Raw genomic sequence first — 27,910 nt, forward strand, 5'->3', positions numbered from 1 at the left:
CACACTGAATCACTTGACACCATCTTCATTAAACACACCAGATTATCTAAAGATGCCCTATTTCTTTAGAAATTTGAACTCAATTTTCTTGTGCTGACAAGCCAGTTATGTTTTCCTGTTGCCACCTGTTGACCCTAAACCTTGTCACTAATTGCTCCCTGGACTCAGCCTTCCTCTTTCACTCCCTCTCTTTTGTCTTTCAGCTTTCTTTTCTCTTTCATACATTGTTTTCTTCCTCTGCTCTCCTCTTTTTTGTGGTTCAGAGATAAGATCTTCCTCAGTGGTAAACTTTGGAAGACATCTTAAAGATCCCCGCTGTCACTTGCCCTCTGGGCTACAAACACACACATACACACCCGGCCTCCCGCTAATAACAGGGGCAGGAGCAGCAGCCTGGATTTGAGAACTCATAAACACACTTCTTCCTCCCAACAATTCTCTTTGATCTTTATCAAACAAAACAGTTTCCTCTGTGTGTTTTGTGCTTCCATCCCTCAGCTTGAACATGCTGCGATGCACTTTTCCCACTTCAATTTCCCAACCCATAAATAAAGTGAGAGCACTTTTGGATTTCCTGACTGTGGGCTTTCAGTAGGCCGATCACCGCCACGTCTGTCAAATCCATTATTTCAGAAGTGTGCGAGCAAGTTCTGCTAAAGCGTTTCCCGGGGCAACGTGTTTCCATCTCAAACAGCCCAGTTTGCATGTTGATACAAATTTGGTTTATTCATACCAACATGCTGGGTTCATAAACGTGCATTACTTTGCTCTTTTGGAGGGTTTAAATGGGTCATCAGAGGTCACTTTTACTCTAAACAGCACTCAGCGAAACTTCCTTCTGCAAAGTCATGCCGTGCTGCACTGGGTGTTTAACTAAGAGTTCAAGCTTTCCTGTTAAGGGTTCCCACTTCCTGTGTTCACAGAAAAAAAAATCATGTCCTTCAGTTTCTGGATCCCATGGTCCATAATGATCTGATCTCTGTCTCCCATAGGCGGGCCGTTGCTATGGCAACCTGATGACGCTCTGAGGAAGGACGGGAGGGAGAAGAGGGAGGGAGGTGTGGGGCGATGAGGAAGAAGGTAGCTGCACCGAAGATGGAGTGCATTTGAGAGGATGGCTCACTCTGCTGAGATAAAGCGTGCGTGGCATCTGTCTGTCCCCGTGCTTCACACAGAAATGCTGCTCAGGAAGTATTTCGGAAGTAGATGAAGGGGAAGCTTATGTGCATGCGTGTGTGTGTGTGTGTGTGGGGGGGGGGGGGGGTAACCTGGGATGGATAATCAGTCACAACATAAAGGCAGACGTTTTAAAGGCTGCTCGAGTAGATCCTGACTTCAGCACAGATGACGTGAAAATATGATTTATGATCTGAGCAAATAGGTCAGACAGAGCTCAGGAGTGATCATGTGCAGAGGACGTGTCCCCTCCATCCTCCATCCATAATGGCTCCTACACCCCTCACATGCCTCTCTGCCTCTGCTTCTGCCCTGCTGTTGCCATAGCGACCACTCCCCTACAGACTCAAAACAACTTACTGACAAAAACCCACATTTTACCTTTGGATGCTAACTGCTCTAAATGAGCCTTAGATGGGCTGAGCAGCAGCTCTCGGTGTGACTGTACATTTATCTCCCTGTTTGTCAATTAAACACCTCAGAGCACATTTGGATGCTTTGCCATGATGCATTTTGCAATTGTGATTGTGGCACCTGGTTAGCCTATGTGCTATCAATGTATGCTTTTTTTGCAATGAAAACAAGATTGTTATACATTAGGCTATCTCTCCTTTTTGCCATGCATTTCATTAGTTTTCTCAGTTTGCTTGATGGTGGTGGGAGGTGAGAGAGTGTGTGTGTGTGTGTGTGTGTGTGTGTGCATGGCATATGCCATAGAAGACTTTGCTGAGGACCGTCAATTTTGTGCTGTGGTTTAACACATTTTTTTTTTTTTTTTTTGTAATCCCTGTTTTCACTCTTTTTCTTAACAGCCTCCCTTTTGCTGTTCACATTTTTCATAATTAAGTCATGGTTAGACGCGTTTACAGGTAATATTAAAGCTGCAGGAATGGCCCCCCAAAATAAGTGAATCGTCTTGTCACAATCATAGACGATCTTTGGCTCTACCTTCCGTACACAATAGCATTCTTTCAGTGAATTGGGCCGGCGCTAGGACCCAGGGCGGGCGCCGGGGGAAGTCCTCTGCTGCTGGCGGGGCAAGGCAGAGCACAGAAACACACACGTCCACGCACACACATACACAAACACACACGTACACACACTCACCGAGCTCTTCTCCGACAGAGAGAGAGCACGAGCGCAGAGAGGGATAAACAGAGGGAGAGAGAGAGACTATAGGAACGCAGCGGCTCGTGTGTGTGTGCGTGTGTGTGTGTGTGTAGGTACGCTCGCTCGGTGGTAGAAACGACTGGCGGGGCGGATATGGAGGGGCTCGGGAAAAACGCTGGGAACTGACCGAGTACCGAGACGAAGAGAGGGAAAGAGAGAGAGAGAGAGAGAAAGAGAGGAAGGACGGACGGACGGCACGGAAGGAAGGAAGGAAGGAAGGAAGGAAGGAAGGAAGGAAGGAAGGAAGGAAAGGAGGAGAGGAGGAGAGAGAGAAGTGTGACAGAGGAGAGGAAGACTGTGAAGAAGGGGCTCGTCTGGAACACAGAAGGATCCTAAGGTGACTTTATGGGGCTTTCATGGCTGTATGCAGGTCTGGCAGAGGTGTGTGCGTGCGTGCGTGTGCGCGTGGTGTTGACATGTGCTGCATGGCTCTGCACTTAAAGGGAAGAGTAGAGGTGTGTGTGTGTGTGTGTGTGTGTGTGTGTGTGTGTGTTGGGGGGGCATATGTGTCTGTGGCTGTGTAAGTGTGTGTGTGTGTGTGTAGCCTATATATACCTTTGTGTGTGTGAGAGTTTTTAGGGTTGTTTTTCCACCAGCTAAAAAAGGGGCCAAAGTGTGTAAGCGAGCTGAGCTGACCGCTATAAACTGGAGTGAAGGGATCAAAAGGAGTGGATACTTTTTAGGGAAGAGCATGATCCCATTCCAACACACACACACACACACACACACACACACACACACACACACACACACACACACACACACACACACTTTTCAGGTAGGCTACTTTAAGTTGAGCTAGAGAAAAAAAGGAGTCCATTTGTACCCCCCTTTCCTTCACTCTCTCTCTCTCTCTCTCTCTCTCTCTCTCTCTCTCTCTCTCTCTCTCTCTCTCTCTGTATGTGTGTGTGAGCAGAGTTTTCAGTGCAGCGGGTAACACGCACAGTCGGTTGGAGCCTGCAAAAGCTGCATCGGATGAATTTTCTATTTTTTTTCCGAAAGCTGGTTTGACACTGAGTGGGGCTTGATAAGTAGTAGCAGCTTCTTGTGTGTGTGCCTATACGTGTGTGAAAGTGCGTGCGTGCGTGTGTGTGTGTGCGCCATAGACAGCAAACAGGTTGAGGGAGGCAGATCTGATCAGACGCACAGCAACAGAGGAGAGAGCGTGGCACAGGCTGAGCAGCAGCACATTGGATTACACCCAGACGAATACACACACGCACACAAGCTCCGTGGCCAGCAGAACAGCTGGGGGAGATGTGTGTGTGTGCGTGTGTGTGTCAGTGCCTGAGAGCGTTTCTCTTAATGCATGCGTCTGCCTTTGCACGTGCAGGACTGTTTGCTTTTGTATTATCTTTTGCTACTGTGTGTGTTTCCCAGTGACTCTGTGTGTGTGTGTGTGTGTGTGTGTGTGTGTGTGTGTGTGTGTGTGTGTGTGTGTGTGTGTGTGTGAGAGAGAGAGAGAGAGAGAGAGAGAGAGAGAGAGAGAGAGAGAGAGAGAGAGAGTGTGTACCCATCTGAGGCTGTGTAAATATGTATGTGCAGGGAAAGAATGTTCTGTCATCTCTTCAGACAGACGGCGTGTGTGTCTGCCTCTGTCTCCCCCCTGGTCCGGAGGCAGGAGGTGGAGGGAGGTTTGCAGGGAGGAAGAGCGATCAGATGGCCGAGAATAAGGCAGATGAGGAGATTCATTCCGGTATCGAGAGATGAAATAGAGACAGAGAGGAAGGGAAGGATGATGGAGGTTTTAGGACAGGAGGAGGAGGAGGAGGAGGAAGAGGAGGAGGAGGAGGAGGAGGAGGAGGACGAGGAATGGAAAGAAAGCGGAGGAGACAGAGTGAAGGAGAAGGGGGCTGACATGCTCTCTCCGGGAGTGCTCATTCATAATTCACCTCCATGGCAAACGTTCATTCACATATTGACCCCCCATGGCTGTGCTCAATGGAGTTCTCGCCCCTCCACCTCTCCCCGTCTCTCAATGGACACCCCTGTGGCGCGACGTTCAGTTAGCCCGCTTCTTTTTCACTTTGGAGACAGTTGAGACTCTCACTCTGTTTTTGTCCGTTATGGCTCTTTTGGACACCAGGACTTTGTCAGTGGGGACTCTCCGATGTGGGATTGAATTGTGTAAATTGAATATTGAATTCAGACTCCACCCCAGACACAGATAATTGGTATGGATGGCTCAGTGGGTTAGTGCTCTCACTACAACTGCTGTTAGTCTGATTCCCTCAACGCAGCTAAAACAGTCCATAATGGATCTATAATTCATGTGTGAATGAATTGAATAGTCTGTGTTTTGAATAAAAGCATCAGACAGATTTCTTGGATGCCAGAAGCATGATTTATTCAGTGTAAATACTCAAAAATGGCGGTATTAATATTTCTGATTGTATTAGCTGTGCCTGGAGCTACTATAAGCCACTCTGGTCAGCTGTGGGCCATATGGCCGAGTGTTTAAAATGCAGTCAGAAAAAGAGTGTATTGAGGAGGTACATTTAGCTCAGATACGTTAACACTACAGAAGTGCAGCTCATCAGAAAAAGTGACAAAATACCCCAGCGTCTTTAGTTTTACAGGTAGGATGGACTTTCAGCGTGTCTGCTCGGTGAGAAGAGGTCATAGGCGGGACATTGTTGTCACTGTATCGTCTCATATCTCTGCAGAAAGGTTCATGGATTTGCACCTTTGTTCCGCGCTCTCAGTCTTTGTCGTGTTTTCCAAACCTGCAGAGTGAAGCACTTCTGCCTCAGTACTGTACATCACGGTGCCGTTGTCAAGGGTTTGAGTCCCACAGGATCCAAGCACACTATATATAGCTAAACTAATTAAAGCCCCCCCACCCAAAAAAGTAAAAGCAACTCCTGTCATTAGCCATTCATCTCTGGGTCAATGGAAATCTGACTAAAGATTGCACGACAGTAAAACAGAGGAAGTGTCCTCATATTTCCATCCCTGCCAATAACAGAATCAGTCAGTTATCTGAGGAACAGCCGTGACCTACATGCAAAGGTCAGCTGCCCAACATGACCAGCTGAAGCCATTTTTATAGGGATGCACTGATGCACTTTTGATGCACCTGGATTGGGATATTTGGTGATGCCAAGTATTGATCCCCATACCAGTGTTTGGTGAATAAGCTGTATGTCTCGCTGGGTGGAAGACATCAGGCTTGACTTGAATTGATGCCCCATTAAGCTGTTGGAGTCAGTTTTAGGCTGATATGTGGTATCAGTATGAGATCAGTGCATCAGTCATTATTTAGCTACTTTTCGTTAGCTCTGTCTTTGGTTAGCCTTGCTATCTTGTCTGCTTGTACCCTAAGAGGGTACTGTGAAACATGAGTAGAATTCTAGAAAAATGTGGTGCAACTTGTTAATCAATCTGCAGTGTTTTGGTTTTTCATCGCCGTCAATCAAATGTAATCAATGCTAATAATTCAAATATTAAAATGAGTAAGTCTTCATGAGTGTCTGTAAGTGGAATAAGCGTTTTCTCACAACAATCAAAGAAATGTGCTGCTTTAAGAGTTGATGAACAGCAACCTGCACAGCTGCGGCGATCTTACATACGCACACCGCCATGTTTCTATCACTATTTTTAATGGATGTGATGAGGTAGCTAGCTAGCCACGCAGACGTATGTCTGCATCCCTAATGCTGCCTACAGAGCTCTGACTGAGACAGCTCCTTCTGATGGGAAGCTGCAGGCCGTCCACATCAGTGCATCACTTAGCTTCTGTGCTCCAAACTGAGGATGTGCCAGCCGCCATCTACTGCAGGTAATACACCGCCTGGATAAGTACCTCATTCAACCCCACTTCAAAAACCCTGAACTATCCCTTTAAGGAACCAACAACGCCCTCAAATCCCCAAACCTCTTCCCAGCTCACTCAACAGTGAACTGTGTTGACTTTCAAAATGTTGACAGTGAGCTGGGAGGAAATTTTAGGATTAGGCAGTATAACAAAAACAGGGTGTATCTTTATTGCCACTGCTGCACTGTTACTTGCTCCAACTGTGATGGAAAGAGACATTTGATTCGCTCCAGACGAAAGTGAGGCAAACGTGCACGACAGTAGATTGAACATTGTGACTTTTGGAGCCAAATTGTAATTGTTTCACCGTGAAGCAGACGGATTATTCTGCACAGGAGAGTCTTTGTGGGCTTTTTTCTAGATCTTTCTCTGTTATGCCCTTTCTCAGACATGTGGCTGAGGTTGGTGACCTGTGCCTGTCACCTCGTGGTTCATGTGTATGTTAACCAGGCGGTTAAAGGCATGGCATTAAATTGCAGTGGAAACAAAGCCTAAGTGGTCAAGATGGCTTCGAAGAATAATGCTCCTCTGTATCCCCCAGGTTATAATTGTCTTCAATTGGCCTCCTGCTGATTTGAAATGGACTCATCGTCCACAGTGCTGGGCACCTCTGCTCAATTAGCCTCTCTGTCCTTCATCGTGCTGAGCTATTGCCGGTCGCATCCTCACACAGTGGCATAAGAACACACCGAGACACAGGATAGCGTGCGTGAGCGCTGCCACGCACACTGTCATGCATAGAAAGACGTCAGCGGGTGTAAAAATAGAGCTTATAAATAGGGGAAATAGTGTTTTATGTTTACAAGGGGTGATGTCATGTTTGGTTTAGATCCATAGCTGACGAATGGGAGGGCAGCTGCGGAGAGTATCAGCCTGCTCAGCTTTGGCTCAGCTATCTGGTGGGTTTTTTGGGTGTTTTTAAAGGAACAGAGTTCAAGGAGTTGCAGTTTGTGTGTTTTTTTTTGTTTTTTTTTTGCGTGTGCACGCGTGTGTATCTCTGTCTTCATGTCTGTGTGTGTGTGTGTGTTGTTTTCAGCGGTGGAGGCATGCACACAGTGACGCTGCTCTGGTTGCCAAGCAACACAGGAACGTGGGTGGAAGGATTTCCTGTCCTTAGGAAGCTTTGTTTATAAGTGGGGGGGAGAGTGAGTGTGTATGTGTATGTATATGCATGTGTGTGTGTGTGTGTGTGTGTGTGTGTGTGTGTGTGTGTGTAGAATTCAGGGTGCATTTCATCAGTATGCTTGAGTGCTTGTGTGTTTTTAATGCACTCCCTGCCTCAAGTAAAAGTGCTACAGAAAAGTCACTTAAGACACACACACACACTCACACACACACTCTGTGTGTACAGTGTACACACAGAGAAAAGGCAAAAAAGGCCCTTTCTAGTCTGTTGAGTTGAATTTGTGTTGCATAACTCCTCAAGCCAGGTCTGCTCGCAGCACTCTGTCTCCTCCTCTTCTACCCAAACACTCACCATGTCACAGCCGCCACGCTCATGCCAGGCCGCCTCCCGCTAATGATGTCATCAGCATGCCTCATTTTATGTCTCCTCTCACACATGAGATTGCAATTATGTGTTCTTGCCCTGCATGCGATCACTAAAAACACACACACAGCATGTCTGTCCTGCAGGCGTTGGACCCCATGATTACGTAATTGACATTGAGTGAATGGGATGACGTCAGCTTGGCTCTCTCTGACTCTCCTGTCTTTCTGGCTAGCTACAGTGATGTCATAAGTGGATACAGCCATACACTGTGTGTTTGTGTGTGTGTGTTTGTGTTGGCATGCATAATCGTGTGTGGAGACAAAAATGACCTCAGGAACCATCTGATTTATATAATGTGTTTCCTCCTCCTCTCTTTCCCCCTCTTCCTTCCCCTTAAAGTGGAAAGACTTCACAGCTAATACTTGATTGTTCTGTATGCGCACGAGGCGTTCAAAGATGCCCGTGTAGCAGATGCACGGTGTTGCAGCCTGTTGGGGCCCCTTCAGATCCCTTGAAATGGATATCCCAGTGTCTCGCAACTGGTAGTCCCATCACCTTGCTGCCCTCCGTCTGCGGCTGTCTGACCTCTTTCGATTCTCGTCCCAAGGCACGCCAACAATCGCAGGCAGCGAATGAAAGGAGAAAGACACTGTGCATGCCAGTTCTTATTTTAACCAAAGAAAACACCGCGTCATGGAGAAAGAGGAGTGATTTGGTGGTTGGCCCTCTTAAGCGCTCAACAAAAAAATATCTGTTTTTAGCTCGCTGTTTGAGCTACAGGATTTTAGGCATGGAGGAAGAGTGCTCTATTTGTGTCTTGAGTTGAATAGGCCGCCTGTTGTGTTCTCCAAGCGCTGTGGTTGAAGCTCTGAACATCAGCCAGCGCTGGATGGGAGAACTGGGAGGTTTTAACAGACCTGAGCACACACACACACATGCACACGCATGCACAAAGATGCACAAACACGCTTTGTATTTCTGCGGCCCTCTCCAACTTTTTCTATCTCTAACCCCCAAACTGAAAGGAAATCACGCCACACCGTGCCTTAACAGCTCATGACCTGAGCAGCAACACACATACAAATGGTTTACATACACACGCGTGCACAAACACAAACACAAAATATGCAGATTTTCCTAATAAACTGATTAGCATTAGCTCAGCCTGGCTAAGACCAAACCACAAACGGTCTACTGTACATTCCGCTAACCACACAGCAGCTTAACACTGAACGGGATGATTTGTTGCCACTGCACAAACATACACACACACATGCGTAAATAAACATAAAGACAAACCCCACACATACGCTTTAGATCGTAACAGCGCGAATAAATCAGACGCGGCCCAGAGGATGTCCTCACTTCACGTCAACAAGTAACAGTTTGACATAGATACACAACTGCAGTAATTATATACATGTGCACACACACACAGACACACACACACACACACACAAGCTCACCCCACACCCCCCAGGAGTCTTAGGGCCTTAGTCAGCGTCTGTGTGTCCATGCGTGGGCCTGTTCCCTGGCAGTGTGAGGGGAAAAAATACCTTCCCATATGATGTAAACACCAAAGTGCCTGTGTGTGTGTGTGTGTGTGTGTGTGTGTGTGTGTGTGTGTGTGTGTGTGTGTGTGTGTGTGTGTGTGTGTGTGTGTGTGCACGAATGTGTGACTGGCATTCTCTGAGATAGGATTCGCTCTGTGTGACACTTTCCCAAATTATTCCACAACACTGTGCAGTTTCTTTTTAAAGATAAGTTTCTCTGCCATCTCTGCTTTGTTCCACTGCACACAGTGGAAAGAGACGGCGGAGACGGAGGGGCTGACATGTGACATCACTGACTAAAGCAAGGGAGTGAGGTAAAAACAGAGGCTGCTGCTTTTAACTCAATTTTCAAAAATGGCTTTTATTGATTTTATGATGGTTTTAGAGCACACAGCACTTTGTTTCTAGTAATGCTGAGTGAGTGAACTTCATTATTTTTGCGGTTTTATAGAAAATAAAATTATTGAGTCTTCAGGCCGCCTCTTCATTGTTAGGTTTGATACACGACTTCCAGACAGTATCATATGTGTCATGCATGTCTCTGTGTGTGCACATATGACAGACTGCCTGCACTTATATTGTCACAGATAGCTCATAAAAGGACTCTAAGCTAAAATGCAGAAGAAAGCATTTAAGCCTATAGACCAGGGAAACAGTATGCTGCGAAAGCTGACTTAAAGCGGCGCTCCAGCTGATCAGCAGATTGAACAAAAGTGAAGCAGCAGCTGCCATATTCTGACTGTTGTGTGAGTCAAACTCCAAAAACTCTGGCTTCTACATTTCCCATAGTGTAACTCAGCAGCATCCTTCCCTGCCTGGAACATGGAGTCATATCAAGAAGTTACTGGATTCTCGTACTGAAGGTCCTGATTCAAAACTGTAATAGTCCCAGATAGGATCTTCTAACCCTGGGAAGTTTTCACAGTCTTTCACTGCGACGATCGAGGGGTAAACAGTGGAAATGCTCAGTTCATGTTACAAAGTAATCTGCCAGGAATTTGCCCTGGCGTGTGTTTGACTGGTCAACGCTGCTCCTTGCTGGATGATGTTGCGTTGCAGCAAAAGTCGAGCCTGATTTAACTTTTTCTCCCAGACGATGCTGTGTTGTTACGCAGCAGCCCTCTGCATGGCTGCGTTTTTTCATGCAGGGCTCAGGTCAGTCTGAACGCATCCTTAGGCCTGTACTGTACTTGGACAGATGCATTTTTTTAACCTAAAAACTGTGTTTAATTCTGCATCGACAGAACTCCAAACATCCTCCTGAGCTCACTGTTTAGGATTTGAAACACTGCGGTGCACAAAGGGATGGAGGTAGAGAGGACAGGAGCCTTGTTCCTGTGATAACCCATAAAGAATTCAGCACACAGATGGGCTGAGCTACCTGAGGTCCTGATGAAACACGCTTTTCTAGGTTGTGTTCAGTGTCTTTTTCCCATTGCTGCATTCTGTGTTTGGAGCGTGCTGTATGGGCTTACAGAACTAACAGTGTGAATGTGACCTCATGTGGTATGTGTCTTTCTGGTGTTGGACATGTAAGTGTCCACCTCACGAGCACGTCATTGGAATATGAAACAGGACCACACTCCCCTAAACCATGAACACATGGGTTTTTTTCCATCTGTGAGCAGCAGTAGCTGCAAATGAGCAAGGTAGCGTGCTGCTAACTGTACCCTTTGGTTTGACTGTGGCGTCCTAACAATGGTGCAAGATTTATTGTGGTCTGTAATGAAGCACCAGCGCGTTCAGCACATTTCTCCTCAAACGTTGAGAGCCAGGTGCGAAACAATCACCGACCGTCGACATATTCATCATTACTGTGTTCAGACGTGGTCAGGGGGCACGCAGGAGATCGCACTGGAAATGATATGTGCCGTGTGTTTGTTGCTAGGCAATTTTGTCACAATACCCCTGTGACCTTCCGACCCTGCCAAGTCTGGTGTTACTGTCCCCGTCTCACACTCCTATGTGTGTGTGCGTATGTGTGTGTTATCTGAGACGATGGTGCGACTGCCGCGTAGCAACTGAGAACAGCTGTGATTTTCACTGTGGTTTGGATGAGAGAGTGCGTGCGTGTGTGCGCATGCACAGTTTTGTTTGTGTGCATTCTTGTCCGCATGAAGCTGCCGTCTCTCCTCATCTACGCACACACCCACAACAACATAATATGGCACGCTGTCACTTCCACAGCGTGATAGCGGCATAGACTCAATCAGCCAAAATGCACCCACCCCCCACACAACACACACACACACGAACATACACACACACACGCACGCACACTCAACCCTGTTGTCAAATCGCAGCCGAAAATAGAGAGCAGAGGGAGCGACGGAGCAGTCATTTCCCTGAAGATCCATTCATGTAAAATACTGTTATTCAAACCTCCCTCCCCCTTATTCAATAGTCTTATTCATCTCTCTCTTGACTGCAAAACCAAACACGCCTTGTCTTCTGCTTCCCGGCAAGAGCATTTGTGCCCGCGTACACACCAGCGCTCGTGTGTGTGTGTTTTCCCCGCTCTTCTCCATGAGAGGAATGTCCTTGGCCTGTCCGACCTGCATGCTCCCACTGAGCCCTCCGTCAAACACCTGGGGCGGGCTCTCCTGTGCCCCTCCAGCCAATCAGGAGCCCCGGCAGTTAATGACATCAGTTAGCGGAGGATCTTTAGGACCGGCCCCTCGAGGTGATTCGACTGAGAGAGAGTGCTCTTATTGTTATGATGATTAAGTGTTATATGAAGGGCTATCAGAGGAGAGCCCCTTAATGAAAGTGGAGCACAGAGAGCAGAGGCAGCGGCGGCAGAGCTGGAGAGAGCTACAGAGGGAGGCAGGGAGAAATTGAGCTAAAAGTAGAGTAAGATAGGAACGAGAGAGGGTGGGGGGGAAATCAGGCAGATTTAAGGTGAGAGAAGACAGAGATGGTGAGAGGAAGGGAGAGCAGGAGGGAGCGCAGGGCTGAATATTCAGCAGCTGTGTGTCCAGACTTGCTGACTCTGGGTGTTCATGCTCTGAATGTACCATGAGAGGTAGACAGTGTGCTCAGGAAACTGCTGTAAAAGAGCAAAAAGGAGAAGGAGCAGAGGAGGACAGAACAAGTGTATGTATGAGAAAATGCAGACAAATGTGTGCGTGGTTGTGTCGGCTTGTGGACTCTTTTCATGTGTGTATCTGTGCAGGAATGCGTGTGTTTGTGTGCAAGTGTGAACACTGGAGTTTCCCTTGCCATTTGGTAAAAAGTGTAACGCCCTGCCTCAGAGGAAAATTCCATCCTCAGCTGCTCCTACGCTGTTGTAAATCATCAGGCTGTGATGTCCAATGCGTTCAGTTGTTTTGTGAATAAGCAGGTTGTCATTCGCCTCTTTGTTGTATCCACGTTCCCTCAGCCTCTGCCCTCATCTGCAGTTAGTGTCTTACTACGTTTCCCAGAATGCCTCTCAACACCCGAACCCCCCACTCTTAACCCCGCCTGAGACTGTGTCTTAACTTGTTGATTTTCAGCTGTTGATGTCTGTAGAGAGCCATAGCAGGATTTCTTTTCCAGAGGAGAAAGTCTGTTGTGATCCTTCGACACATCATGTCTTGTGGTTGCATTGCATTATGGTATACCACAAACACCGTCACTGGCACAGTTTGTAAGTATGCCACCTCTATGATGCATTCCTCCCAGTGTTTATGCATGTCAGCGCTAACTGGAGGAGCGATGCTCCTCCAGAGCCCGAAACCTCATACTGTTGCTGTTCATTTGTAGCTGCTGATGAGACGTCATGTCATGTTGCACGAATTGTCCAAATCCATCACTTAACAGCAAAATGAGACCAGACCTCCCCCAGGTTAATGCATTTAAAGCTTTCTTTCTTTTCAGCAGCTTCCAGCACACCTAAAAATATTGCATTAGTATGGGTTCCACTGGAGAGTTGCAGTGTCTGATTGTGTTTCACAGGCTTTTGCACCCTTACAAGAATACGATTATGGAGAACTTTGTTTCATTTGCCTGTCTAGTTGATGGGTTGTTTCCATGCTATGGTTCAGTTTTCCTCAGGAACAGTGACTGAAATGTACTTTTTTCACCTGCCAAGGGCTGTTAAACGAGAAAATTAACCTGCCAGTAATCAGACTGCTTCTAGTTCACAAGTAATATACTCTATATATAATATATGTGATGTGTTTTTCTGTCTGTGTTCCTGTTAAACTTACTCACACTGACTGTGGATCAAGTGCGCAGAAGTGAGATGCCGTTTTAAAGCCTGAGATGAGGCTAAAACAGAAACACTGTGGAGTGAGGCATTTAAATGTTAGCAGCCAGTGCCCCCGTGAGTATTTTTGTTTGACTGATACACCCCCTTAAGAGACAGTTAGGTTGAGAGGGTTAACTTAAAGAGGAGCCACGCGTGAAATGGGTGGTTAGATGGGATGATTCGAGCAGAATTTGAGGGTATGGTTACCCTTCAAGTCTGTCTGCACATGATCAGCAGCCTGAGCTGCACCGGCTGAGAGCTCAGCTCAGAGCTGATTCATCATAAATCCTATGTATACAAGAGCTGTTAAATTCATGCTCAAGAAATAAAACAGCAACTTTGACTGTAATCAAATAGGTATACTTGGCAGATTGCTCTGTAACATGACTGCTGTATTTCTGCTCTCGATGATCACGGCGACAGATCAAGTGATTGCCATTGTGATAACTTTCCAGAGTTTTCCTCATAGTTGTCTAAATCACGGTGTGCTGATTTGGCGTCTTTCTCTTTATCTTTATCACGCCAACTCATTATCCTGGATCATATTTCACTGCCTCACCGGTGCCTTAAAGAACACGTTGTGGAAACTCAGGATGGTGTATGTGAGCCCTGAAATTGTACAAAAACGCCTCTTTATGCTTAACCTTCAGTCGGTCTGAAGCATGGCTGCATCCTTCACTTCACTGAGTCCACTGCATTGATGCATTGTGGTGCTCTAAATGAGAGCTCTAACTGGGGCAAAAAAAGTTGAACCTGCTTTCATTCTTCCCACAGTGCAAAGCAACATCGTCTGCATTGGCCAGTAACTGCCTTGAATTTTTGGCTTTTGATTACGTTGGATCCTGTTTCTTCGTTTTAGGCGTACCTGCTGCAGCACGCCGAACAACCACGCGGACACCTTCTTTCAAGGCCTGCTTCAGGGCTAGCCTGCCTGCCTTTGAGCGCGCATGCTGTTTGTGTTTAGGGTTAATGTTCGAGTGGGTGTGTCTTTGAGTTAGTCTGCAGCCAACAGATGGACCCTTCTCAGTTTATCCAACAAACACGACTAACAGCGGCGTTCATTTGGCACTGGACAGATGGAAACTTCAGACTTTGCTCCTGAGTGGATGTCAGGCAGGAACGAGAGAAGAAGCTGTAAGGCGGACTGGGGGTTTGAGGTCCGAAAGTAACGCAGAGAAAGCTACGTGGATATACAATTGTTGCATCGGCGCTCAAGCAAAGCCAGCTCATGTATTGCTATTATTAAAGGCGGAGGAAGAAGAGGCAGATAAAGCATCATTTACCCTCCACTTTCCTCTGGAAACCTCCAGCCAACGAGGAAGATCACCGCATATTTTGCGCTGGCAGAGAGGATGCCAGCCCCCCCCCCTCCTCTCCCACACATCACCCCTGGCTAAAGGAATGTAGTGGAAAACGAGGGACTCGAGATAGAAGATCAGAGGCCTTAATACGAACCACATTGTGTGTTGTTCTCCTGTTTCCCATCTCCTGTGTTCTCCGCATCAGGAGTGAAACAGCCTTTGATGAATATCTACAAAGAGATTTGAGGCTCATAAAGAGTGGCAATTTAGCCAGGTATGTTATCTTAAGCCTGGTAATTTGGGAAGTCAATTCACTCATAGGGAGAGCCAGGGGAGCCCGTGGTGTTTATCAGGCTGACGAGCATCAGGTCTGTACGTTGAAAAGGAGAGTTTCCTGGCTATCTAATCCATGACTGACCACATCTTGAGACTGGGGTTATCATATCTCTTATCCCCTCTCTTTTATTCATGATTCTTTTCTTTCTGCTGCCTGCATGTTTGTGAGTGGACTGTAAGCATAGATCAGGCCCCGTCTTTCCCCTCAGTTACACGTCTAATCACGGCACCATCATTCCTCTTCCCTAATTCTGTTGGCAGGGCCTGTCAAACAGCATACGCTGAAAGACGGGGTGACTTTGAAATGCTGCTAATGACCCTAGGATATAACTACCCTCTCCCTTTTACTCCCCCTCACTCTTTCTTTCTTGTCCACTCCTGTCATTTGCACTCACGGTCATCCTCTTTCTTGTTCACTGCTACTCTCTGTATCTGCTGATTAGAAAAATGCAAGATGAATCACGCCGGGTGAGGATGGGCTGGAGAGCTAAGCCGCGAAGGGTTAATGCAAAGACGAGCTTCTGTCCAAATGTTATTTAACCTGTATTTAAACTGGGCAGCCCCACAGATTAAAAATCTCCTCCGTCGAGGGAGGCCGGGCAAGACGCAGCATCCAGACAAACAGAAAAATCCAAGACAGAAAACACACAAAAGCAAACTAAAATCAAAGCCACATAGCCGGGAGACTGCTTTATAAGCTGTCCAATAGGCAACATGTCAGCGTCAAACCAGCCGGCTCATTGCCAAACCTATTTAAATCTTGACTAAACAATGCAAAGACAGCTCCTTATTGAGTCTGCCACAAGAACCTTCATTAACCGTGTAAACTCACAGAGAGCGCTTTCAGCTTTAAATAAGTTTGCAGCCCGTCGCATGAAGAGGGAGCAGAGTACATAAAGGCACTTTTCCCTAATTCAGCTCTGACCTCAGGGACAGATTACAAAAGCAAATCCTGGGACCGCTAACAGTCATTTTCCACCTGCTTTTCTTTTTTTAAGAGATGTTAGAAAACAGTGAATTAGTAGACCCAGAGTGCAGAGGGGAGTGAGTGGAGCAGGTGACACTGATGAGAGACAGAGGTGCAGCTCAGCGCTGCAGCGGCTCAGACGGGGCGATGCATGTGAATATAAAACAACATAATCAAGTGCTAGCATGAGATCAGTAGCAACCGGCAGAAGCAAAAAGCTTGCCATTTTAACCCACTTACTCCTTACTGCTTTCCAGGCGGCCATTTTTCCCAATCAGCTTCGAAAGCAACAAAATCAAATTGCAGAGGTTTAATGTTCTGTCCAATTTGCTTTATCCTCCAATCATTATTTCAGTGGGACGCTCACATCATCTAGTGAATTTCCCGAGCTGACTGATGACAGTGTGACAATGTCAAATGAGAGCCCACAGCCATGCCTGTAGCTCTGCGAGTGTGTAGGCAGGCAGCTAGGTGCTAATGTTAGCATGCTAACATGCTCAAAGTAATAATTAAATTAAGTTAAGCAGGTATGATGTTTACCATCTCCACCATGTTTAGTTTAGCACGTTAGCATGCTAGCATTACCTGATTAACACATAATACTTGAAAGGGTAATACCAGAGCCTTAGCATTGTAATATTTTTGATACCTTATTTTGACAAAATATTAACACAAAACTTTTTTTTTTTTGTTTAGTAAAAGAAGCCAGAGTTCTTAAAAGCTCCTGCCTTGTTTTAAATTTGAAAAGACTGAGTGTGACCAGACATTTGATACCAGTTTTCAGTACTTTTGGTCATGTATTTTGGTTTGGGACCAAGAAAAATGACATGTTTTGACACCCAGTACTACACAAACACACAAAAGGATTTGTATTTGGCTGCCTCTTGTTTTTTTTAAAAAGTGAAGATATTCACTTTAGTTCGACACTGTGCGTACACATTTGATGAGCTGATCTGAGCAGTTGATCTGTTGGGATTGTGCAAACATTTTGACAATGAGAAATGATATCCTTTGAAAATTGCCAGCAGTAAATCAATTCTGCACATCATTTAATTGGATGAAACGTGCGTATATTAACATCTCACAGAGGGGCTGCAACAGGCGTTTGAAACTGCTGTGACTCCTCGTATCACTTTTCGCTTTTTCTGGCCTGTTCGTGAGTTTGCAAACAGGCTGGATTTTGTTTTGTCAGCATTCGGAGCGCACTTCGTTTGACATAAGGTATCTTGTGTGGTGTTAAAAACAGCTTGCAGGAGTGGGAGGGAGGAGTGAAGGATGTAAGCAGAGTTGTATCATCAGCAGAAGCGGTGTAAGTATCGTCAGCAGAGACAGGCCGGAGAGGACTGTATAGGCTACTGACAGACTGCTGCCTCACTCCCTCGTCCTCCTCCTCTTTCCACTTTTTTCAAGTCCACCTAAGAACACATTTTTTGTGCTCCTGCCACCTTTCTCTGCCAAAGGTGAGCTAATAAACTCCTCAGCCTTGCTGCGCTTTCTAAACCAAACATGCAGCCGTGCGCCTCCTTTATCGCAAGCCTCTATCACCAACTTTGAGCTCATTTGCTTATTGATTCCAATCTTCCACCTCGGCCAAATTTGCAAAAGGCTCAAAGAGCAGAGGGAGCCGGAGCAGCCAGAGAGGGTGGACCTTTGGAGCCGGACAGGCTCTTCCAGCGGTTGTTGCCATGGTTTTTTGTTGTGGGGACAAACTGTCGGCCAGTGGCTGAGAGCCTGAGCTGCTGTTTGTTAAAGATAAGTGGAAAAGCCAGAGGGGAAAGAGAAAGAGGGAGACAGACAGACACAGAGAGGGAGCCCTGCTTAATTTTTTTTTTTTGTTTGACTGCAGGACATCCAACTGAAAACCACTCAGCACCTCAAAGCTTCATCCACCCCACTCTCCCCTCAATGTGGGGATCCCGATAGATCACGCTCCCCTCTTTAAACAGTTCACTGAGCTCTTCTCCTCGCGTTTTTCTGACCCGCACCCCTCCCTGCCCGCTATCAAAGCTCTGTTGGCTGTGCACTGGCCGCTTTGATATCGTATAGTGTTTCTGGCAGTCTCCCTCTCTCTTTCTTTTTCTCACTCTCTCTCTCGCTCGCTCTCTCTCCTTTTCCCACAATATTGTAAAAGAGCACAGAGCGCCAGCAGGGACCTGCTCACTGTCAAAGAGAAAAGACAGGGAGGCCTTAGAGGGAGTGAGGTAGGGGCCGGGGGAGGGAGGAGAGGAGGAAAAGGCGGCAGCGGTGAGAGAGTGTGATCTTTTTATCATTATTACTCTTCTTGTTGGCATCTGGTCGCATTTGATCTCATCTGAATACAGTATTAAATCTGCTCATTATATCAGAAGCCATGCTGAATTTTTTAGGTTCAGCTGTCATTTGTAAGTAACTAAAGCTGAAAAGTAACAGGTGTGGTCTTTCTTTTCCACGCCTCGGCTGACAATTGCTTCCAGTACTTGTGGTCCCAGTGCAGAACTGCTAAGTTCATTAAAGCTTGACAGCACTGTCTGCGATATGCATGAATGTTTGAACAGAAAAACGGACATCACACAATAAGATGATCATTTCACAAGATGAGGCTCGCCACTCTGCTGAAAGCGCATGTTAAAGGAATAGTTTCACGTTTTGGGAAATGCCTTCTTTCCAAGAGTTTGGTGAAAAGATCGGTCACGTCTGGAGCTGCAGCTGAGGATGATCAGCTTGGTTCAGCATTAAGACTCGAGGACAAGGGAAACAGCTCGCCTGGCTCTTTCCAGAGTTCAAAAACGATCACTTTTAAAGTTCGTTTACATGCGAAATGTATCCAGCTTATTTTGCTCAAACAGTAATATTTTTATTCTTAATTGAGTTTTATGCAAAAAAAAACACACAAATCGTCATTTCGATTGTATCTGCATTAAATTAACAAGCTACAACATGCTAATGTTAAGCTGCTCTGATTGCGTCTTGCCTTTTGTATTGTATTGAAAGAAAATGAATAAGCATATTATTTCCCCAAATGTTCAACTATTCCTTAAATTCAGAATTTGGAATTGTTTTTCTGCTATGTAAGATCAATGAAAGTGACACTGGCTGATTATTTCCCACAAGAGGAAACTCACTGCTCTGCTGGTCTTGTTGCAAAACCTCAGTCCACTCGTGATAATACAGTCATTTAAATAATTCTCTGTCTTTCTCTAACAAATGATCTTCAGCCTGGTACTCCCTCCGGCTTGCAAGGGCACATTAACTCGACAGTGGCCGAGTGTTTCATCTGTGCCTTTGGCTACATTTGTCGTTTTAACCAGCGACAGCGATGATCAGTGCCTGGTAAAAAGTGAGAAGCCTGTGAATTTCTCTTTGCTAAAAAATTCCATCAAGGATTCAGTAACGGGTTCGTTAGCCTCTTAGCTTAGCAAATCTGAGTATTGTAACCGTTTGGATCTGGATCCAAAGCAGAAAGTGACCCCGCTGACATCCAGTAGCAGTCATGGTAATGTTATTTTCTCACACATGCACCCCATGTTGAATGCCACACGAGGAGAGCATGCTGACCTGACCTGAACTGAGTGACAGAGAAAAGATTGGACCGACTGAATGAGCAACAGTACGAGCGAGTAAGTGAGCAAGCGAGCGAGCACGAGTGTGTGATTGCATGTGGGCCTGTGGTGTGTCATGACCATTACCATGGAAGTCTAGAGCCGTGGGCCTGGGCTTTTTTTAAGCCTGACCTGACTAGTCAGTCCACCACACACACACACACACACACACACAAACTACCCCTGCTCTCCACCAAGGGACCTCCAGGCTGCACACACACACACACACGTCACCTTCAAGTGTCCACATTTGCAGCCTCAGTTTGCTTTTGTGTGTGTGCACGTCTGATTCTGATTGTCCGGGTGCGCGCGACTTCATGATCGCTGGCTGCTGATGAATCATACCAAACTTACTTCGTAGTGGCCTGATGAAGGTCTGTTTGCTTTGCTGGTTAGCCTGCTGGAGGACAGAGGCTGTGTGTGTCTGTGTGCTTGTTGTCTTGAATTTTTCAGTGGCAATATTTGATTTTCTGGCTCCATACATTTCGCGTGGCCTTCCCGAGCTCTTGTCTCTTAGTTACTGTGTGTACCTCTGCTTTTTTAGTAAAACACTGGAGTGCTGTTCTTACAGCATAAGCAGTGGCCCCATTGATGTGGTTTGTGCTATCATTTTTCAGTTTGAAAGTTCTGGGGCTCAGCTCACCTAAATACACTGTATATTATGTGCTTATTATCTGCTTAGTTGCTTTGCCAATATACAGAAGGGGTATGTTTAATCCTGTAGCAGGACAAACTCTGAAACTTATACTGTTTAAGGTGCAAAGAAAGGGTCTTGACCTATTTTACCATAGGCCCCTATAATTAGGTTTCATATACCACATATATCATAATTGAACTGCATCCTATGATTATGTTATTTAAAAAGCCAATTAGAACTCCCAGAGCCAAAAATGACATCTTCAAATTGCTTGTTTTGTCAGATCAACTGTCCAAAACCCAAAGATTTTCAATTTACAGTGGCACGAAACAGAGGAAAAGCTGCCAATCCTCACTCTTCAGGGGCTGGAACCAAGCCATTGCTCCAGGGATAATAATGTCAGTCTGTTGGTCCACCACTTTGCTCCAGACTGAAATATCTCAACAACTGCTGGATGGATTGCCATGAAAATTTGTACACACATCCAAGGCATCCTGACAGGGTGAATCCCACTAACTTTGACAACCCCCTGACTTTTCCTCTAACGCCATCAGCAGGTCAAAGCTGTTACTTTTCCAGTGAAATATCTCGACATTTACTGGATGTATTGTGTGCAGACAGTCATGTTTGCTCGCATGTTCGATGAAGTGTATTAACGCTGGTGATCCCTTAATTATTCATCTAACGCCCTCGTCGGGCCAAAGCTAGCATTCTCAGCCTCAGCTGCAGCCTACTTGCACTAATTAGTTAATATTAGCATGCTAACAAACTAGGATGGTGGTAAGGATGGTAAGCATGTTAGCGTGTGGAGTGACAATCACAGTAAATTGATGATATAATACTATCACTGTATTTTGGCCATTTGCAGTAAGCGGTTCATCTTCGATACATCACAATATTGATATTAAGTGAAGAAGAAGTGTCTCTAAAGAGACAGGGTTAGCTGTTTACATTATTTATCATCATTATTATTATTATTTAAATCAGTTTTTTGAGAACAGAAAGAATATAAAACCAGTGCTCTCTGCGCCTTTTTAACACATACAGCTGTCAAATGGCCAAAAAGCAGAACATTTCCCAGAAAGTAGAACATTTCCTTTTGTGAAGGAAGTCTGACTTATCAGCCCGAGCATCTGAGGTCTGTTAAATCTGTGAAAATTCAATTCAGCAGAAAAGTCAGCAGTCATTTGGTGGTAAAGTAGAAAATTATTTGTGTATTTGATTAACTAATCACTGCAGAACTGTTAGTGTGTATTTGAAAAAGACTCTTAAGGCTGCTCAGATTGCCGGTCTGGTCCTGTGGCTCCGCTGCAGCGCTGTCCTCTGCGCAGATCAAATCAGTTCTGGGAGGGAAAAGCAAAGACAGCCTGTGTGTTTGTGTGTGTCTGATTACGTTCATGCGCACATGTATGTTGCCAGGCAGCTGAGAGCAGCAGCCAGGACCGAGGGGTCAGGAGCAGTCCTCTGGGACACCCTGACCCCTGACCTCTATTCCATAAGTCTTTGCTGCTGTGGATGACATAAAGGGAAGACACATTCAGACCTTATAGGATGTGATTGGTCCTGCTCTGCTTCTTTAAAGCCCTCTGGAACCCTGATATTTGTCGTCAGGGAAAAGCAGGAAATACAGAAAGGGGGGGGGGGGTGCCGATTTCACAGGCTGAAAATGGAGAACATCACAAGGCTTCCTACAAGCGGTGTTGACATATATGTAGCAGAAGTTATTATTTTCCAGTCTGTGAGAGAGTTCTCATTTTCCGCGTCTCACTGTTGGTCTTCCTCTCCCCTTCCATCCATCCAGCATATGTGTAGGAGGGATAAAGGTCGTCCTTTTGTCATCAAAACTCCAGATTAGTTTTGCCTCGGTGCATCTGACTCTCTGCTTTATCACTGTGGCCAGAGGAGCCACAAGGTTCAGCTCACCCCACTGCAAAGTAATAACTCCTACCAGCTACTATTCCATTCTTCGCCACTATCTCCTACACTACTATTACTACTCCATTCTGGGGTAGGGGGATTATTTTCATGGCATTGGCTTTATTGGGCTGTACACTGAAGATTGACAGGAAAGCGAGTAGCAGGAGGATGTGATCTGCTGCGTACATCACGTGCTGTGATCAAACTGACAAAGTTGTAATAGTCGCGTCAGTCCGCCGAGACCCGAAGCAGAGTATATATGCGCTGCTGACAGCACGTCATAAGCCCATCTTGGTTTTATTTGAATATTTCTGCATTGATGTGGCTTTGGTGCTTCTGTAACTTGATGACTTGGGGATTTCTCTGCAAGTCAGTTTGGCTAATATTGCAGCAGACTCCAGCACAAGACATTGAAATCAAGTGCATTATTGAAATGTTTCTTCTGGCTTCGGCACACAAAACGCCTGCGAGTCAGACAGAAAAAGCTGCCAGTGGGGACTGGAGATCTTCTGAGGATTACGTAAATGTGGCATGTGATTTCGACAAGTATCTGCGAGAGCATGAATGCAGTGTTGGATGATTACGCTGTCAATTAGAGCACATGAATTAGCCCACACCCTCTCCGCTCTCAGAGGAGTTTGTTAACCTTCTCCCCTCCGTGTAAACACTGGTGGCCTCTGCCTCCACTTACAAAGGCTTCAGAGAGTTTGGAGCTGGTCAGAGGTCAGCAGGGTCACATCGAGGCCAGTGACATTCTTCAAAATGAACACAGTGTCTGGGTTTGCGTTAAGCCTCGACCAGTTTGGGCATCTGAAACCAACAAAGGCCTCATCTCAGTTCATTCAGATTTGATGATTGATTGTAAAATAAGTATCTTTGACAACTTGTAATCTGAGGTTGGATCACATTAATTGGTGCTCCATTAGCTCTTAGAATCTGAAATGCCACTGCGTCTCACACCTCCATTCTTTTTTTTGCAGACGACAGCAATGTGTAATGATATATTGATTTTAAAAATGTTTTGCTTTTAATGGCGCGCCATTGTTAGCGGAGGCTCGATACAACTGCAGCCAAGCAGCACACTTTGGACGAGGACCTTTAGGTTTGTCAATATCTTGTCAGACAAACAGCAACAAAACAAGTCCTGGCAAAATCATAATTGCTCCAAAACAAATTTAGCTCAGATTTTTTGCTTTTTTTTGGACATGGCCACAGATTTTATGTAGGTGTACGACCTCAGAAATGTGATCTTTTAGGATTGGGATGGTTGGCTGTTCGAGTGGGTTTTTGACATTGTTTTTCATTATTGATTCATTAAAAGATTCATTTCTTTCAATTAATCGTGTATTTTAGGAAATCTGAAATGATAAACTGAAGGACTCCTTTGTAGCTTTTTCATCTCTATCACACAGTCTTTTGAGCAGCTGTTAAGCTAAGCACCGACCAGCTCCTCTACAGCACATTAACGTGTTACATCTGTAGATGTAAAAATTAGTGATTTTATTGGGGGGTTGTGTATCAGACTCTTTCTCGGCCAGGCGCAGTCACTCCCTGTCTTGTCCTCACTGTGAGGTTGCCAGGCAACCAGTGGAGACTCCACTAAGCTAACGTGCTGCTGGTGGCGGCTTGATGCAGAACACATGAGGGTGGTATCCATCTTCTCATGGAACTAAAATGTTCAACTATCTTTTAAATTCTTCCACCTTTTGTCGCCAGCACTGCCGCATGGATAAAATCCATCTCCATGACAACCGGGCAAACTCTAACTGCTGATGAAGACCATGTGATATGTTTAGAAAAAAGGTAGCAAGTGCATCTTGAATCAGAATTGTCAAATTGTCAAAACCTGCATTTGAGTCACTGAAAGCAGAAAAGGTGTGATTGACTGACATGTTTGCTGGATAAATCCCCCTAATCATTCATCAATTTTCAAAATTGTCGTAGATGATCATTTTCTGCCGGTCAGTTGTTTTGTCAATTGATCCGCCAATCATTTCCGCTGGGCTGTCATTTATAATAATGCAAATGAATAGAGGGCTGTTTCACTCATGGAGTCTGTGCGAGTTTAAATGTTCAGCACATTTGCCACAGTAATTTTCAGCCTTTGTTAAGTGGCAGACTCTTATGGAACCTATATTCATGGCAGCATAATAATAGGAACAATCTGACTTAAGTGTACCACCAACCTCTAAGCATTCAAAAATGGTGTTTCAAATGGAGAAATCCATTTACTTTAATTGAACGGCGTCTTTTAAAGTCCATGTTATCAGGTTTCAGTGCAAACAGACCTGGTGTGATGCCAGGGTCGCAGTGAGAGCGGAGACACGTCGCACAGATTACAGCTGCCTTAAATCGCATTGGTATGCACAGACACTTAGACGGGGTGTGCGCTCACAGTCCGACGCGCACGCGCACACAAACGCAGGAGGAAAAACATGTGCGCGCGCTAAGCCAAATGTGGACATGCCAAACACAGATGAACACAAATCAAAACAAAGCATGCAAACACAAAAGAGATCCAGAGAATGAAGAAGACAGAGAGAATAGCACAGTCCCATCTGTCAAACAAATGTGAGGATGCTTCGCTCACACACACACAGTCAAAAGCGTTCGCATACACACACACATGCACACACACACTCAGCAGGCATCATTTAGTCTGAACTTGAGCGATATCTGCCTTTGTCCTTTAGCAGTCGGTCCTGAGGGGCCGCTGTAGAAGTTGCATGAAAGTTTGTTTAGAGCTGAGCAAGTGTGTTAAGCTTTATGAGCGCCCATGGGAGACATGGTGGCGCACACACACACACACACACGCACACACACACACACACGCACACACACACACACACACACACACACACACACACCTCCTCAAACACACGCTCAGGCACGAGGCTTGGGCGGCAGCTCGCGCTGGCCCCGACCAACAGTGAGGAGTTTGTTGTCATAGCAACAGTAAAATGAGATGACTTTACTGTCAGCCGTAATGTTTCATGGCCCCCTTGCCGCTATGGCAACATAACAAGGAGGAGGAAGAGGAGAAGGAGAGAAAGAGAGCATCAGAGCCTTCCAGCATGCATTCCAGTGGACTCCTACCAGGAACAATGTCACTGTGATGCCCTCATACACACACACACCGTGACAAGCCTGTCAAACACATGCATAAACACACTGACACAAAGACGCGTGCACACACATACGCACACACACCTTGAAAAGCCTGTCAAACACCCCTTCCACCTCGCCCATCCCTTTGATTGTGCGCCGACTATTTTCAGCTACGGCGTTATCGTCACCGGGGCCAATTTGAATTCATTACGCTCAATGTCAATATTGGTGCACCGGCGCTGTACCTCAGACAGGTACAGCTTGTTGAATGAGCACGCGTGCTGTCAGGAAGCGTGAGAAGTGAAAAGAGAGGAGAGAAGAAGAAGAGGAGAGGAGATCAAAGACATCCGGCTCCGTTGAGCGTTGCCTGCGCCACCGAGAGAGTCGGATGGAGCGGCGGGGTGACTATAGGCTGGCCGGCTGTACACGGAGCAACAGCACAGCGGCTGTACATCACAATTCTATATTTAGCTCCTTCCTTCCTCTACAGTCTGTGGACGCTGTGAAGCAGAGTTGTTGGCGGTAGTGGAAAAGTGGGAAAAATGAAGGAGATGTGGGGGGTTTGTGGGGAAGGTGGAAGAGCGACAGACACGCAGAGAAGAAAAACCATCACAATGACAGAGGAGTTGTTTTCCTCTGTTGCCATGGTGACACATCGGCCAGAGCTGGAGCGAACTGACACTTGTCACGGCGCAGCAGGCTGCCGTGGGTGACAGCTGTCAGTCAATCACGCAGAGTGAGGGGACAGATCGGCCGATGATCACCTTGGATTAGAGAGTGATCGCACCACACGGGGGCCAGCCAGAACATATCTGGACTTAATCCCCGTGTCCTAATGGCGCTGCTCTCTGCTGCGTGTGTGTGTGCGCGCGTGCTTACATAAGTGTGTGTGTATTCATCCATGTTTACATGGATGCTTGCTTTTAGCTTTGCAACCTTTTTGCACACCCTGGTTTGCTACAATTTGCGTACGAATGCAAATTTAGGTTCTCATTCTCTCTTGTGTGTGTGTGTGTGTGTGTGGGCACGTGTGCATCCTAGCCAGGGTGTGTATTTGTGTCCAGACTCTGAAACATGTTCACAGGGTGAGTGGAGCAGATTACATTTAGCTGTAGCTGCTGCTTGGGTCCTTCCCACAGCTGTCTGTGCTAGAGGACAATCAGCGGCCTGGTTGCGAGCCTTCTGATTGGTGTGTGATACTCAGCCTCAGTCCCCTTCAACTGCCACACTCTGCCTGCGTCTAACAAGCACAGCATTGCTTTTATTTTAGGAGAACAATGGTCTGATTAGAATAGGGCTCACACGCAGTTTTTTTTTTTTTTTTCTTTTTGTCTTGGCAAATGTCCCGATCATGATCAGCTGTAGATCGTTGGCTGCTGTGGACAGACCGTTGGACATTATTTGTAATGTTGTAAACCCAGCAGCTGAAGTTTGTTCTGCGCTCATCAATAACATTTTCCTTTGCCGTAGAGATGTTAAAGCACCGGAGTCATCCCTGTGACCTACAACTACTAGACTTTTAACAGTGTTCAGTGTGTTATGACAGCAACCCCATGTAATGTCAATACTTTGCTGGTACACTAGTAATTAGAGGGTAGTTGTACAAGGCCAGATTTCCTCAACCAATGAAGCACTAAATTTGCCATCCCAGTCAGACTTGGATAGAAAGCCCCAGAGAAAAATGATGATGTATATTTTTCCCCTCAGATCTCAAACAGCGTAATTGGGAGTGTGGTCAAAATCCTGTTGTGCGTCTCCACCCTTTGGCCTTTAACAGAAATTAAGGCTTTGTGTGAGAAGCCAGCTGAATTTCATAAGCTGACCTTGTTTTGTTTCTTTTTTCTCCTTTTCCCTTTTCTTTCTCCCTGCTCCTCCTTCCCCTCTGCCTCTTCTCACCCCTCCCCCTTTCTCTCTCTCTCTCTCTGCTGTCTCCCTCTTCAGGAGTGAGCCCTGGGCTGGATGGGACCCACCATGCCCCCCAGTAAGAAGGCCCAGAGCCCCAGTAGTGGAGCCAGTGCCTCGCAGGGTATGAGCCCGCCGTACCGTCAGGGGGATGCCGCCACAGCGGCGTCTGAGGCCGAGGCGGCTGACCTCTCCCTGTCCCTGTCCGCGTCCTTCTCCAAAGCCGAGGACGAGGAGCTCACCAGCCTCTCCTGGCTCCACGAGAGCACCGACCTCCTCAACAGCTTCAGCCACTCGGGGCTGCGTAGCGTCTCCCCCCTGCAGGACCCCGACGGTCAGCACCCCCGCTCGCCCTCCTCGTCGTCTCCCTCCCCGGACGACCCTCTGCTCGGCGATGCACACTCGGCGTACGACTTAGCAGCAGGGGCCAACCGAAAACCGCCGTACTCCTTCAGCTGCCTGATCTTCATGGCCATCGAGGACGCGCCAAACAAGCGGCTGCCGGTGAAGGATATCTACGGCTGGATCCTGGAGCACTTCCCTTACTTTGCAAGCGCCCCCACAGGCTGGAAGAACTCAGTGCGCCACAATCTCTCGCTCAACAAGTGCTTCAAGAAGGTGGATAAAGACCGGAGCCAGGTAAAGACATCAGAGGTTGTGTCGAGAAATGTTGGATTTTTGCTCTCCCTCGAGCTAAGCGCCGAGTATTGATCTGCAACACT

The 27,910-nt window shown here is 46.4% G+C and overlaps 1 protein-coding gene across 1 annotated transcript in view; it reads left to right on the forward strand.

The window, feature by feature from the left end:
* The first annotated feature begins 2,247 nt into the window (after positions 1-2,247).
* Positions 2,248-27,910, forward strand: part of ches1 (checkpoint suppressor 1) — a 53,750-nt gene continuing 28,087 nt past the window's right edge. Inside the window, exons 1-2 of the mRNA XM_070987067.1 lie at positions 2,248-2,683; positions 27,228-27,827. Coding sequence (XP_070843168.1) covers positions 27,246-27,827 — 582 coding nt within the window. The 5' untranslated portion in view covers positions 2,248-2,683; positions 27,228-27,245. The remainder of the gene's footprint in view (positions 2,684-27,227; positions 27,828-27,910) is intronic.

Source organism: Chaetodon trifascialis, chromosome 19, assembly GCF_039877785.1.
Source record: "Chaetodon trifascialis isolate fChaTrf1 chromosome 19, fChaTrf1.hap1, whole genome shotgun sequence".
Taxonomy (NCBI): domain Eukaryota; kingdom Metazoa; phylum Chordata; class Actinopteri; order Chaetodontiformes; family Chaetodontidae; genus Chaetodon; species Chaetodon trifascialis.